Source organism: Opisthocomus hoazin, chromosome 5, assembly GCF_030867145.1.
Source record: "Opisthocomus hoazin isolate bOpiHoa1 chromosome 5, bOpiHoa1.hap1, whole genome shotgun sequence".
Classification (NCBI taxonomy): Eukaryota; Metazoa; Chordata; class Aves; order Opisthocomiformes; family Opisthocomidae; genus Opisthocomus; species Opisthocomus hoazin.
The window spans coordinates 79,845,921-79,862,561 of NC_134418.1; the positions used below are offsets into that span (position 1 = coordinate 79,845,921).

At 38.8% G+C, this 16,641-nt stretch overlaps 1 protein-coding gene across 4 annotated transcripts in view; it reads right to left on the reverse strand.

Moving 5' to 3' along the window:
- FAT1 (FAT atypical cadherin 1) overlaps positions 1-16,641 on the reverse strand; it is a 113,770-nt gene that overhangs the window by 39,351 nt on the left and 57,778 nt on the right. For all 4 annotated transcript variants that reach the window (XM_009940186.2, XM_075421882.1, XM_075421881.1 and 1 more), the window contains exons 4-7: positions 13,695-13,756; positions 8,494-8,823; positions 7,764-7,974; positions 3,447-3,586 (exon numbers count right to left, since the gene is read on the reverse strand). In XM_009940186.2, the coding sequence (XP_009938488.2) occupies positions 3,447-3,586; positions 7,764-7,974; positions 8,494-8,823; positions 13,695-13,756 (743 nt within the window). The remainder of the gene's footprint in view (positions 1-3,446; positions 3,587-7,763; positions 7,975-8,493; positions 8,824-13,694; positions 13,757-16,641) is intronic.

Sequence of the window (16,641 nt, forward strand, 5' to 3'; positions counted from 1 at the left end):
AATCAAGGTCTAAAATTTCTCTGTGGAGCAGAGTGTGGTGATCACAAGCAAAAACGCACATGTAATCAATACAGAACACTCTATCCTTCATTCCCAAATCAACCCCAAAGCATAATTCCAAATAAATTTTGCATAAAGCAAGATTAAATATTCTGCAATAGTAGAGCAATAGGTAAAATGCTGCAATTAGCTTTAAACTATCTTAAGTATTACTTCCAGTGAAAAAAATTGATAGACACAGCAGTGACTGGAAGCGGCTACAGCTAGAAACAGGTCTTTCCTTTTCCTTTCCTTTCCCATCCCTTTCCTTTTTCCCTTTCCTTTTTCCTTTTCCTTTCCTTTCCCCCCCAAAAGCAGCCCAGTAGTTCATATTTTGCTACTTAAATCCTATGAATAACCTTTTCTATTTAAGGCCAAAACATTGTAATCCAAAAGCATTATTACATTGATTTGGTTTTTGACTGATACTCCTTCCCACTGTAACACTAGTCATCTCTAACATCATCTGTCAAACACCACTACTGGAGGCCTGGAATTTGTTTGCATCATGTATCTGGCATTTAAATGCATGCAAAATTTTCATAGCCTCCACGCCTACTGCTGCTGTATTTTTCAAAAAAGCTATTTAACTCAAGTCCTGAAAGAGTCAAATGCTCTACAGATGTTAATGGCCTGAGACCAGCAAATGCCTTCTTAGTTTAAAGTCAGATTCAATACACTGCTTTTACACAATAAGATTTTCGCTTCTTGTCCCCCTCCACAATGTCTTGAAAATGTCAGTTCCTTTTTCAAACTAAATGCGAAGTTACTTAATCTTCTGTTAATCAAGGTTTGTTAAATTGTTTACTGTATTTCCAATGTTTACAGCAATTACTTTGCAAGCTAAAAGCTATGTATGGCATATTGTTGTTCCTAATGTATGCACGCAGTATTCAGAATTTTTTTTGCCTGTCACTTCATTTTAGCTGTTTATCAGCTCTGAGAAGAATTCAACACCACATCAATGCTCAAACTTTAATCATCATTATTTCAGCAGTGAATAATGGAATTTACACACTAGCAGCCATAAATCACGTCTTCAACTTCGATTTCATATCAACATTCTTAATTCCCCTGAAGTTCAGCCTCATCTGAAATGCATCTCCTTAATGACAGTCCTGAGGGCTATTTTAACCAATCAGTCCATCTGGGTGGGCTGGGAGTTACAGGGGAGATAAGAGAATCAGTTAAAATCAGGAGTCCGTTCATGCGCCAACAGTTGCAGAGTTTTGAACTAATCCATGCTCCTCAGTCTATACACCACAGTAACAGGAGACGCAAACAGCAACAGCATAACCTGTGCTTCTCCCACAAGCAGGGCAAAAGGGAAGACAAGGCAAAGGACTCTTTGTGCTCGCTTGTAACAGAAACCACAACCTCTGCTCCTGCCAACTCTAGCTGAGAGAGGAAAGGAAAGACACGAAAGAAAACCTTACAAAAGCAATCACAGAAATAAGAGATGATAACTTTGAGACTACCACTCCAATTCTTCTGCAGAAGACTACTGTGGTAAATGTTTATAATGTCCAGCTTTAAAAAAAACCCACTAAAATAACAAATTCATTTAAAGAAACTGGACAAAAGCTACACTGTGCACTTCTGAGAAGAACTAAATGAATTGCGTAACCCAGAGGAAGAGAAGGGGTGAGGGTTAAAGTATTTTCGTGACCTTCCAGTTCTTGATTGTTCCAGAAGACAAGGCAGATTATGGTTCAATTGTGACAGCTCAGGACGCCTGCATAAATTCAGCCCATAAGCAGCAGCACTGGACAGAACATCTGCAGTCATTGAGACCACATATTCAGCCTTTACTAGTCCCCAGGCTACCCAAACACACTCTGCTTGGTCGCATTTTTGACTGCATTCTTGGGAGGCGAGGGAAGCATGTGTGGAAAGTCTTGTGCTGTCTTTCTGACTTTCCTGGCGAAAGGAACTCCCTCTTAGCTGCAATTTGGTTTCTTCTGTTTTTTTTCTAGCTAATTCATGCCTTCTATCTAGCATTCTGTAATCAGTAGAAATGAATGTGCTGCTCAGTATTTTTACTACAACTAGGCAATAAACTTACAGGAGGATTCTCCAAACCTTTTATGGTGGTTATCAGCACCAGAAGCAATGCTACCACAGCTATGATAGCAGCAAGTTCTCACTGGGGGACATGTTGTCCTGTTTGGAGAGTCATGGTCTAGAATATTACTCACAATTGTCATCATCAAAGGGAAAGTTAGCTCTCAAAGGAAACTGCTAACCTTGCAGTCTTCTACTATCGAATTTAGCCTATTTGACCTATCAAGCCTCCAGACATGCAGTCAGCTCTATTGAGATTCCATTTTAAATCCTGAACATTGATAAGAAAGGTCTTTACCTGTCGCTGAAAGGAGGACATTAGAAAAGATAACAGAAAACCACGCATACCGCACAGAAGTAGAACAACAAGAAATTGCATTCATAACATGGATTTCCCCGTACAGAAAAGACAGCAGCAACCCACTTATTGGGGGGTAGGTAAATGGTAGGGGTAGGTAACACAGACACATCACTGTCCCAATCCAAGAGTCTTAGATCAGTAAATAAATCCTTTCCTTTCTATTTGGAAGAAAAGTGGAATTCCTCTATGCTCATGGCTCTGCTCACACCAACCTCAGCTAAACCTCACTTCCAAATATATTCAGGTTCCGGACTGGGGAAAAAAACTAGATGGGAAAACTAGGAGGGATATACATCATAACCTACTTTACTATGAGTTCTTTCCAGTAGTGTCACAAAAGTCTTCTCCCTTACAATGAACTTAGTTCAATTGCAAAGAATTGCCAGCACCATGGAGCCTTACTAGAGAGAGTATTCAGGAAGATACATAAAGATGTTATCATCTAAACCTTGTTTCTATATGTAGACCATCCAGAAGGAGCAGCTCAGTTCCACAGAATTGTAATTGGACATTGTACAATTTGTCATCCATAGATCTTGGGTGGGTGGGAGGAGAGAAACCAACCAACCTCACAACAGTTGTCCTCCAAATTTCAAGTGAAGTAATCACATTATTTGGTGATTTTGGGGAAGATGGATAAGGGGGGTAATTCAGATAAGAAGTAATAATCCTTTTCTTGTGAGTAAATCATGCGTGGAAGGGCTTAGTTTCTGTTTTCATTAACTCAGCTAATGCAGGAACACGATGTAACTTAAAAGCTGCCGATCCAGACTATAGCATAGTAACACACAACCTTCCACCTGCACTGCCAAACAACATGGCTCTGTGAGTATCGGAATCCACTTTTAGACAGTCTCTAGTTTATATAAACCATATTCATTGTCCAGGATGAAAAAAATAGTGAGGAGAAAATGCAACACCTTCCCCATCCCCCAGCTACAAATCCCTTCTTCTGTAACTGCTTCACTAAGAAGTCCATTACCTGAGTGCTGATAGATCTGGTTCCATCTGTTGCCTCTACCGTCAAGTTGTAATTTGATTTCTGTTCTGCATCCAGAGGTCTAGCGACAATGATAGTTCCAGTGCCCTTGTCCACATCAAATCGACTGTCATAGTTGCCACCTTGTTCAGGAAATTGGGAGAAGGAGGAGTTCATAAAACACACGACTCTTGCATTGTTTTCATGTATGATCATGTTCTGTCTTCAGATGTTTAATGAAGGTGAAACTATATACACATATATACACACGTATTTTAAACCCTTTTTTTTTCTGGTTATGTGATATGCTGCTACTTACAGATATTTAAAACATTTTTGGACAAAGCTGATTTGTCTGGCTTTTGGAAAGTTAGCAAGTAGATTCTCAGCACAATTCTCAATTTTTTTTTTTTTTTTTAAACAAGAATTTAAAGATTCCAAATAACAGGAAACTGAGAATTACCAGGTGAACTGTGACAGTATATTGTGCAGTCAGGCTAATTAGTGAAAAACACACTTTGTAACAAAATAAATGAAAATCGCAGATCAGACATACAGTCAAATTTGTGTCTTTTGGATCAGAGTATAAATTACTATACTCATGTATCACTACAGATAAGGTTGAAAAAGCTACAGTAACTCCAAAGGATTCTCATCTGAATCCTGAGTGTCTAAAGAACTCACTAACTCCTACTGAAATAAGGAGGACTCAGATGAGAGCTAAATGTTTAAATACCATGGCCAAGCTCCTTTTCTGAAGCAAATTATGTTAACTTCCCTTATAAAACTTTCAAATTACCCATTGAAATATAGTTAAATAAATAACTGTGTAGATCAATAGCTACATTTAGTTGTTTAAGCATTTAATTGATCATCATCATGCCACCCCAAGCAGACTGTCATGAGAATACAATGTCCATTAAGTCCAAATATTGTTAGCAATGATAAATACTGCCATTTAATTACAATTGCTTTAGGGCTCTCAATAAACTGCCTAAAATAGAGGAATCAATTTTTATTTTGGTCTAGCCAGTGCTAGATACGGCAAGCAAAGTTCTTCTAATAATGCGCATGTGTTTTTCTAATAATATTGTACAAGGATGGCATTCAGATATCATCTGAGTGCCTTTCGTTTTTTTTAAAGAGTTTTTACATGCTATGTATTATAAATCACTGCATACCCTTTATGGAAAGCCAAGGCTAGAAGTGAGAGGATGAAGTTCCAAGGCTTGCAAATTTATACTTAATCCAAGAAAAAACAATAAACACAGAAATGGGCCCCCATTCACATGTAAAAAGGATTTCACCTTTAGAAGGTTTCATTGCATGACAGACATATCAGTTTTAGGAAAGATGGGCTGGATTCTGCTTCACTGGACTTAAGATATTTGATAATGACAAATATAATGTAACCTTTCTAGTTTCATTAAAAGCCAACTCCTCTCACAGGCCCAGCAGCAGTTTCTGAATCACATTAATGGATATAAACTGGACAGCACGAAAGGCAGCAGCTTTTTTTTTTTTTTTTTAAAACAGGTGTACATGAAAGTTTTTTAACGGGCTTTGTCTAAGATGTTGGCTTCAGAAAGTGAGTCTCTAACTTTTATAGCTGGCATGCGAGCCCATTTTCTCAGATGGCTCACATGTTTCAACGAAGTCATCTCCATTTTAAGCGAAGAGCAGGGTGAACGGGTGTGAACCTGTTCATTCAGTTTCACTGATACAAGGACAAGCTCTGTAAGCAGCTTTTTTTCTTCCTTACTGAGGAAATCACAAAAGCTTTGCCTGACTTTTGTAGTGGTGATATCTGGTAATCCGCTGAAGCAGAACTCAACCCAAACTTCTGTATCTGGTATGCTGAAAGTGTAACAGCAACAGTTTTGGTCAAAGCCAAAACTGCATGCTCTGAATTGATGCTTGTATAAATGTAATGATGACAAAACAAAACAAAAACGAACCTGTCACAAATGCAACTGTGAGCACTTTGATTTCCGAAGGGTTAATAAAATAAATATTTTATAAATGTACGCTTTCATTTCAGATCTCATAATCTGGTAATAAATTATGTGATCTCAGCAGATACCTTCTGCTGTACAGTTCAGGTCACAAGCCATCTGAAAGATGTAAAATACTTCACTAGCAAGCTTGTCTCCTGGCTCAGCCAAAAAGAAAGAAAGCATGGAAAGCAAGCACAGAACACAAAGGAAAGCTGTCAATCAAATTAATTCATGCTATTAGAAACAGTAAAAGAGGGCAGTAAAGTGACCATCTGAAGAGTAGCTGGTAACTTCACAACACGATCACATATCAAACTTTCCAAAACACTTTTACTAAGAGAACAGTCAAACTTATTTATTTTATAATGTATGGACCAGTTCTGCTCTTTCCCCTTGGAGTTTTCTGTATATAACTTTCTAGAAATAGCAGGAAAAGATTATCTACTTTCTGCATTAAGCATACAATAAAAATTATGTAAATGTCCCAACTGTGCTGCATGCTTAGCAGGAGCAAATGAAAATACTACTGTCATCAGAATTCCATTCAGACGCACACTCTGCTCAGAGTGCACAGCAGTTAAAGCAAACTATAAAGAACAATAGAAAAGTACATCCCCAATTGAATTAACAAATTTTGCTAATTAAAAAGCCATTGCTGTACTCTGCAGAAACTCTGGAGACCTCCAAGCCCTATTCTATCTACTCTCTTTCATCTCCATGAACCACTCACCTTTTTCTGACAATATCCCTTTCTAAACTTTTCCTTCAATGGGCTCTTTTGGTCTACAGATGTTTCTGTTCGTCATTGACTGGATGACCCTGTTTGAACTGGAGCACATGGAACCTTTTCCTCTCTCCTGCTCACGTAAGTTATTTTTACATTTTACACTTTCTACTCCCATGTCTATGTGTGTGTATGTTTAGGAGAAGAGTAAAAGAGCAGCCTCAGTTCCAAAATACCACTAATGCAGACAGCTTTGCATGAGGATGCATAGGGGCATCTTGAACTCTTTATTCCCTCTACACAGTTGTACAGATCTCTAATCCCTTGGCTTGCCTAAATGCAAACACTTTTTATTCAACTGTGATCTATTTGGACAGGTACTCACTCTTTTCTTCAGAATACATTAGAAAGAAACATTAAAAAAAAAAAAATCCATGTAAATATTTGACACATTAGCAATGATTATCAATATCATCACAGGTTGTTCAGGCGTGAAGCATGCAGTTAGGGAAGAGCTGTGTCTGTTCTCATGTGCTTGAAAGTTTCCTAAGAACAGCATCAATATTCGGCATTTATATGTGCCTGCTATACGTATCAGTGTCACAAACTTAATTTTTAACTGTTGCTGTTCTCAGCATCCTTTAGGAAATACCCACCAGCAAAAAAGACCTTAAAAATAATTAAATTCTAAAGAAATAAATCAAAAAATGCTCTCCCCAACAACTTAACACCATAATTATGGCTAAAATTTTCAGTAGTAACCCAGGTGAACAAGATCATTCTCTCTCTTATGTGTGGTAGAAAAATCCCAATCTGATAGGGCTATCTTAAGATGCCAAACAGTTCCATACAAGACACCTCTCCTGTAACAAGACTGTGCTATTCACCTTGGCTCTGAAGCACGCAATACATGACAGAACTTGTTCTTAGTACCAGCTATACAGTGAACACTCTGTGTATTCCTGGTGCTCACAAGTCTAGTGAGTATGTCCAAAGTTGAAAAATACTCTTCATTTTGTCACTGCAGCATCAACATATTGTCATATTACTGATTAGAATTCCTCTTTCAATGACAGAGGCTAAGGTACCCTATAGCAGTAAGAATACGTACAGGAAGAAGTTTGCTGGGGTTAGGAACATTGCAAGCTTTTCTTTTAGCACTGAATCAAGGGAGAGCAAACTGAGAAGCAGCCCAGAGGACAAGAAATGTGAACAGTATAATCTCTCTGTAGGTGTACTATTCCGATTTGCAGAAAACTTGCATTTTATTTCTTTCCCTATCCTATGGTCTATGAGATTGATTTGATATAGTTTTAATTTCACCGACACAGTTTTCATAAGTCATTTCCAAAACTGCAACACAGCAGATAATTTGCAATGCAATTTTAATCTCTGATATACAGTGGCACTGATAAAAATTTTAATGTCATTTTGATTTACAACGAAATAAGGGAAAAAACCACGCATCTATAGCTAAAGAATGCCAAAACCTTGCATTATTTAGAAGAGCTATTAAGAAACCAATCTGTAATGAGCCCTCCAGTATCTCAGACTCCATGCATTTGTTTCTAATTATAAAAGCCCTAAAGGCATCCTTACCCGTTATGTCAAACCAAAGTGGTGTTCCAAGAGGTTCAACAGCTATTACGCCAATCATGTGAGCAACAGGGTCACTTTCCATCACCGTAAAAGAAAAAAATGCTTCCTCAAAATAAATGGGCTCTGTGGGTGGGACGGGCTTTGGAATCCATTCTATGTGAAGCCGGGTAGTTGATGATTTTTGTGGACGACCATTATCTACAGCTTTAATCTGTGAAACAGACACATTTTTAAGGCTACAGGATCACATAAATCATTATGTCACATAAATGGAAAAGTCGTAATAAGCTCCAAGCATGTTTGCTTGTGTGAGATATATCCAAAAAGGTTAAGTGTCTCTCAAAGTGCCACTTGCCCTTTATTATCTGGGCAGCAAATGGAGAAAAAGCATGCAGCACATGAGAGCAGCACAAACTGTTACCATAAATTCACTTTTATTTTGCTTTCTTCCCGAAGGAGAGTCAAACTGATTGCTTGTGTTCCTTCATTGTGTTCTTTATCTATCAAATTCTGGAAAACAACAGTAGCTTCTCGATTCACTTTCTCAATACTAACATCTGAAATAATCCTTTAAAAAAACCAAAACAAACCAACAAAACAATACTTCTTGATTTGTTGAACATTTCTTCCCTCAGATACTGCAGTCACTCATCCGCCACCTACTGAATAAGAAGTGATGAGAATACAGATAAAAGAACACGTATTTATGATATACAAGATTTTGACTCACTGAAAGGATATCATAGTCCCTTGCTGCGGAAAATTTCTTCGATGAAACCACTCCAGTTTTTGGTTCAATAAAAAATTTGCCGTGTTCATCACCATCTTCAATGCTGTAAGAGATCTCAGCATTGGGGCCTTCATCTTTATCTGCGGCAATAACTCGATAGATCGGCTCTCTCCGGGCAGTTCTCTCTCGTTCTGGTTTACCACGCTCTGGAAGCTGGATTTTGTAGAACTTCTGCAAGAACTGAGGCTTATTGTCATTCTCATCTAAAACCTTCACAATCACCCGTGTAATTGTTGATTTTGCAGGAATACCGTTGTCTGTTACTGTTACCTGTGTTTATCGAAAAGGATATGGTTAGTGCTCAATTCAACCACAATCTTTCCAACAATGCTCGCTTTAAATCAGATTTTCATACAACTGCCTACTACATCTGTGAAGTAATTCTCTAATTTCAGTTACTTCAAGACCACTGGGCAAAGCTATTTGGTTGCTATTTAGAAAAGGCACTACAAATTTATGCAGCTACCATGTTCACATTTTGATGCTTGATGTACGACATGTAAGAGTCAACAGATATATAGTAAACCTATTTCACTTTTTTTCAGCACTGTAACTGAAATATTAATTTAAGTATAGGAACAGCAGATAAGTACCTCTGCTATACAGTACATAATATATATTATTCACTGTAATAATAACTTAATATACTTTCAGCCTAGTGTTTCCTTGCAACTTCTCAATTTAATAATTTGATTTTACACCTGAAAAGATGCAAGTCATAAGAATACAGATTTTCAGAATTTGACAGCCCTAGGCAGTAAAACCCCTCTATATTTTAATATATAAAATCACTAACTTGTTTGAAAGAAGCTTAACAAATTGCCTTTTAAGGAAGACATGCAACAATCTATTTCCATGGACTAAACGAAACAGGAAATTAAGCCAAGTCTGCTCTTCCAGCAATAGTCAAAATTTCTACTAAAAAGCCAGGAAATTAGTATGAAGTCTTCTACAATATTAATTCTAGGACTGACCTGATGTTATTGGCATGGGTAGTGAACAAAAATACAATAAAATTAAGAGTTGTGTTAATTTGAAGTCAGAAGACAAAGGAAAAAAATCCTTATCTACTGGAAAGGATCAATCTGATGTAAAAACTTAGTTCATTTATAGGAATCTTATCTTATTACTTTACCTCTTACCTATTTCATCTCTTATTGGTTAATAAGGGGTTAAACATGAGCATATGTAAATTGCTTTAGCATCTACTTCACAGAAGAAAAAGACAGGGAGTTTATGTTCCTGCTTCTTGCAAGAGCTCAGTTAGTAGACGAGTTACAGAATCCGGCCCATCATTTTCTGGCTGCAGCCTGCCATCCACATAAAAGCTAATGGGCTCACACACACACCAGGCATTTTCAAGGGAGAGTTTAGCTGTTATTACCTAAAGCACTTAAAACACATATAAATTCTTCACTGATAACAGTATTACCTGACCTTTAGCAGTTTGGCTAAATCTCAGTTTGAGGGCAATGTTTTTTCTTTTTAAAAAAAAAGGCATTAAAGACCCAAGTAATAATGATGGGTAAAGACATTTTTCTTTCTTTGTCGATCTTTCATGTTCTTCTCCTTACTTTCTCTTTGCTGTTGAGCTGGTTTTGGTTTTAGCTGTAAAATTTTAATCGTCATGTCTCTCATTTAAAGAACAATTTAAAGAACAATTTTACAACCCAGTGCACCACTCCTCCTCAGCATTTCTATAGTCTCCCCTTCCTCATTTTCTTTTTTTCTTCTTTAGAATCTTCTTCCTTGACTTTACGTTCCTTAATATTGCATAGAATCACACAGGGGTGTCTGAGGGTCAGGTATGCTGGCCCTGCTGCTACTAGATTATTCAATCTGAGAAATGCTCATCTAATTCTAGCAGATATTTGTCAAAGCTCTGGAGGAATGCAACAAAAAAATCCTCCAGAAAACCCAACTAAAACCACAACTAAAACCCAAAACCAAATCAAACACCTAACGTTTCTAACAACAAGTGCTATGGGAAATGTGTTACATAATTGCAGTTTTGTTTTGGTTTTGTGTTTGTGAGGAAGATGCAAGCCTTTGCTGGGAGGAAGCTCTGTGTAGAAGTCAGTCACTACAGTAGCACTGGGAAAACATTACAGGGAAGATCAGTGCTACCCCCCCTAGCCTACACAAAACCCCCTCTTATCCACTGGTATAGGATATGCCCGTTCCAACAAGCCCACCCCAATTTGGGGAGAACAAGTGTTTTTCTTCAGGAATGTGGTGGTAAATTCCTTTCACAAGTTCTTAGGATGCCCTGGGAAATATGCCTATGGAAAAACACAAGGATACAAGGATAACATCGATATTAAATAATGGAAAAGATACTAATGGAAGACTGGAATTGAGGCACCGATGAAACAAAGAAATTTACACTGACATAAATGAGGACAAGACTCAAATCTACATGAGGAGATATTCTCTTTTTTTTTTCCCCTTTCTCATCTATTCTAGGAAAAAGAATACAGAAATACAAATGAAACGTGGTGTAACTTGCAAGCGTGAAGGAAATGAAAAAGCATGAGCAAAGTGATTAACCACAACAAAATACATGAAACGCAACATGAAATGCAAATATTCATGCTCATCTCTAACAGATGGTAGGATTTCCACATATACAAATATTTGTTCCTTGTAATGGAACACCACTGCATATCTTTCAGTTCGCAAAAAAAAAAAACCCAAACCAAAACACATCCAAAAAGAGGAAATTCCAGGAGGTATGGAATAACTTCTCTGTCTGTTAACATGAAATTATCACTGCCCTTAGCCAAATAGAAAAAATGGCAAATCTGAGGAAAATCCAGTTGGATTGGAGTGCAACATCCATTTTGAAGGCATTACTGACATAATAAACAGAATACTAAGATGTGAGAGAGTAACATGAAGCTAATGTAAAATAATTGCATTTAGAAAAGTGCAAATTTACACTCAGACAATAGTTACAAGTTGGGAATAAAAGAATGGGGCATATTAATTACTATTATGTAAGCAGGAGTGCAATCAAGGATCAAATTTAACAGCAAACAAGGAATAAACCCACCAACCCATCTGGTCAACATTTCAATGCTCAATTAATTAGCCAGATGCTCAGCACTTGGCTCATAATATTGCCCACCATTCTGTGCATTTCTGGGTTTCTTTCCAACCGATTTTCAAAGGTGTCAACATAAAACTAACAAATGGGAAAACTGCTACTGTGGGCTGTGCTGTCTGTCATTCTCGTTCTGTAGTTAAGAGTTCTTCCATTGAATACTTTGCAGACTTTTATCTCAAACTTTAACAATCAGCTGGGATTCAAAATGAAAGAAGAATGAAGAATTATAAACGATACCAGCAGGCAATAACCAATATTACAAACTAAAGAGCAATCAGCTTAATCTGTCTTTGAAGAGAATGCTGATACCAGGAGGATTTCTGTACCAATGGGTGATACCATAACCGTAAAAAAACCTCAAACAAACCCTAGAGTTGTGTACATGTTATCTTGTAATAACTTAGGTAAAATTATCAGGGATGACTGCTAGCAGACAACTGCCCATAACATTACACTGGTAGTGTGATGTCTGTGACAAGTTGTGGCCCAGAACAAGTAGCACGCTCCCACACATTGCCTAGCTGCAGCCCGAGAATTCGCAGTTCAGGCACCGTTCTCAACAGGCAACTTGGAGACGGTCACCCTGTCCCAGGGTTAAGGTATAAGCAACCAAAGCCATACTGTGCCAGGTGGCTTCAGGGTCAGAGAATGAGCCACAGCTCATTTTATTTACTGTACAAATCTAATACAAAAACCATCACAATATGCATAGGAGTAAAAGTAATGAGATACCAATATTACAACCAGTATACAAAGCAGCGGTCAAGAAATAACTGACATGAAGTACATCGGGAAACTGGTACAAGCAGATTTACGGAGGTAATTTTAAAAGAGAATAATATAGCGACTTTACAATTTACAGGAATAATGTATCTAGTACTGAGCCAGATTTACCAATTAACTAATTTTGCTATTACTACTACCAGAAACACACTGCAGAGGAAATTCCACCCTATTGTTGCTTTTGTGCGAAGAGTTCTTTCCGAAGCTGATGCAGAAATGAAAATAATGATAAAAATTTGGCCCAACAGCTGTATTAACCCAGCTTGTAATGCACCAAAAAGTCAGAGCAGGGCCAGGAAGACTGTACTTACACTGAAGTTCTGCACAAGCATAGTTTGTTCTATCCAGGAATACCATCCACCTCCAACTCTATGCAGTCCTTGCATTCCTATTAGAAAACCCCTCTACAGATTTCACAAGTTTTGAGTAAATCCAGACTTGCTTCTCTAGCTGTAATGCTAGTTTTGCCAACTCACATGGCAATCCTTTTTCTGTCATCCAGGAGGACAGGCACAATACAGGTTCCAGACAAAACTTAGTATGTAAGTATCACTGTGAATATTAAGTCTTCCTTGCAGGTGAAGTACAGTCCTGGCATACTGCATAACAACACTGTGAAACTAGAAGACTCCCAGCTGTCTACATGTTTTTCTTTCATGTTGTTTGACAGAGAATGACAATAGCTATTAAATAAATTCCAGATGATTAAATGTAGCTAAATGAAAGAATTACATCATGAATTTTGTGCTCTTGGACTCCGAATCTATGATACATATTTTGCAAGTTATCTAAAATCATAAATATGTTATGCAGAAAAAAGGTCTACTAACTTTCAACCTGTTTGTATTCTCAATGTTAAAAAAAGATTCTGGATTTCTTTTTCAGAGGTCTATATCCAACAAAAGGCAGGCTGACTTAGCTATGCCAATAATCATACAGGAAAAAAAAAATAGCACTTCTCCTTTTAACAATCATGCCTTTGTACTGTGTGAAAGAAGATCTTGCTTTACAGTCATAAAATTTCTATCCATATCTTTACTCTTTTTTTAAGAAAAAAGTCCCAACACATTGTTTTTATAAGACAGGGAGTTTTGTGCATTGCAATATAATGTACATAGAAGAAAATTACTTCTGAAATCCAGTTCTCTAAATTCTTCATGTAGTAATCACGTATGGTAAACTTAACTCTCCGTAAAAGAGCAATGAGCTTACAGTCACTGTTTTTCAGAGAAGGAAAGAAATTATTTACCTCTAGTATGTGCTCTCCCTGCTGCTCTCGATCTAGTTTTCTAGATGTGGTTGTAATAAGACCTGTAAACATAAAAGAATAATTCATCATATCCTTCAAGAAAATAATGTGAATGAAGGTTAGGTTACACTAGTTGTTACTGATCTACCCGATCTCAATTTCTTCTTAGGTGGTCTCTTCTATTTTTGCAGAACTTCTGCTTTCATTAAGGGAAGGGGTAAGCGGTTTCCAGTCCTTACGAAAATGTGAAAATATTCTTTGCAATCTGAAAGCTAAACTGTTATACCCCTTAAGATACGCAGTTCAATTTTCCAAACATCTGTCAATGTCATGCTTCTGACAGGAGTAATATACATAAACCTCACACAAGAAGTCTTGATTTCAGAGGGTGTTCATATGCCTTATTCAAAGGGTGCTTGCTTACATACAGTATTTGAATAATTACTAATCTCTTCGGGAGAAACATCTGTTTGTATTTTTAGTGGTAACAACAGAAAAAGGATGACCTGACGAGAGGAAACTAGAGCAATTTTTGTGTTGGCTCAATCTGGCAATGACAAGAAGTCAAACAGTTGCTGCTGACAATGGCAGAGAATGAGGACAAGTTTTTGATGCATGATGTTAAGATTTTGTTGCAACAGCCTGACACACCTTTGATGCAAGATCGGGAAGGCATGATGAGTTCTGCTTTAAATGAAAACGTCACAGAGTAAGAGGTGACAAAAAGACTGAAACCTAAATGCAGAAGGGTCTTATTTGAATTAAATCTCCCTAACAGTAAGTTCGATATTTCAACTACTGAGTTTCGTGAAAAGTAAGCTAAGTCAACTCTCAGTTCTAGCTGAATGGCTTGCCATGGTGTGGACGAACTGTGCCGTGAATGCAGACACAAGAGATAACTCAGTTTCTTTGCTGCATGAAAGCCATTAACCCGTTTGCAGGTACAAGTAGGCCCTCCAAACACCATCGCTGTGTTCACACAGCACTCAGCCTGTGCTAGTAAATCCTGCTAGACTCAACCTGGCTTTTCATGGAGCAACCACCAAGATTTGGATTCGCCCAACTCAAGCCACTACTGGCCAAAGCATCCCATATTCTTTGTAGCAGGAATCCAGCATATGCCAGATACAGAACATGCTACAAGGTCACGAGACCTTCTATCCATCTATCAGACTTTTTATGGTGACAGGAAGGCACTGCCACCTTGAACCTTAATTGTCAAACTGAGAAACAGGGAAGCAATTACCCAATTAAGGACAAAGCAGAGATCAAAACAGGGGCCACACACTCCATGTTCTTTTTCTAACTATAGCATAAGCTTTTAATTAACAAGATTCCTTAGAAGCAAAATTAAAATCCATTTATAAACTTTTCAAGGTTGATCTGCTACAATGAGTAAAGCCTTTCATTTTGTCTCACAGCTGATAAAAAATAGAGCGTGTAAGTAAGAAGAGCAATAAAGATTTCAATTTCACTTACAAGAGGTCAATAGAAACAGAACTGTATACAGTGCATAGCTACTCAATGCCCCTGTCAAAATACAGTCGTAGTCTACGTATACCAAGAAAACAGACATCCTGTATTAAAAAATATGAACAAAACCTATGTAAGGCAATATTACGGCTGTCAAATGTTCAAATAACTGTTCTTCAAAAATAGGTAATGCAAATAATGGCTGTTTCAATTATGGTCAAATCTGCCCTTGTTTTTCCAGCAATTTGGTTTGCCATCGAATCAAATCCATTATATACCTAGTATTTCAGTGTTGTGGGTTTGCGTGGCAAGGTTTTGCTAGCGGGGGGCTAAAGGGGTGGCTTCTGTGAGAAGCTGCTGCAAGCTTCCCCTATATCCAGTGGTCCCAGTGCCACCGGCTCCAAGATGGACCCGCTGCTGGCCAAGGCTGAGCCCATCAGCGACGGTGGTAGTGCCTCTGGGATAACATATTTAAGGAGGAGGAAAACAACCCCACCAAACCACTTTGTATGGGCATTTTGCAGCTGGAGAGAGGAGTGAGAACTCTGCAGACACCAAGGCCAATGCAGAAGGAGGGGAGGAGGTGCTCCGGAGCCGAGATTCGCCTGCAGCCCATGGAGCAGACCATGGTGAGGCAGGTTGTGCCCCTGCAGCCCATGGAGGCCCACAGTGGAGCAGATCCCCACCTGCAGCCCAGGGAGGACATTATCTCAGAGCAGGGGGATGCCCAAAGGAGGCTGTGACCCCATGGGGAGCCCACGCTGAAGCAGGCTCCTGCCAGGACCTGCGGCCCCGTGGAGAGAGAAGCCCACACAGGAGCAGGTTTGCGGGCAGGGCTTGGGACCCCATGGAAGGGACCCCATGGAAGGGACCCATGCTGGAGCAGAGTGTTCCTGAAGGACCACACCTCGTGGGAAGGACTCTACGGGCGAACTTGGTGAAGAACTGTCTGCCGTGGGTGGGACCTCATGCTGGAGCAGGGGCAGAGTGTGAGGAGTCCTCCCCTGAGGAGGAAGGAGTGGCAGAGACAACGTGTGATGAACTGACCACAACCCACATTCCCCATCCCCCTGCGCCGCTCGGGGGGAGGAGGGACAGAAAAATCTGGAGTAAAGTTAAGCATGGGAAGAAGAGAGGGGAAGGTGTTTTTAAGATTTGGTTTCATTTCTCATTATCCTGCTCTGATTTGATTGGTGAAACTAATTTCCCCAAGTTGAGTCTGTTTTGCCTGTCACGGTCATTGATTGGTGAGTGATCTCTCCCTGCCCTTACCTTGACCCACGAGCCTTTTGTCGTATTTTCTCTCCCCTGTCCAGTTGAGGAGGGGAGTGATCGAGCGGCTTTGGTGGGCACCTGGTATCCAGTCAGGCTAAATCACAACATCTAGACAAAGATCTACCACCTTCTCCTACTTTATCTTTTTATGCTGTTACAACACATCGATGATACGTATGCTACTGTTAGGATACATCTT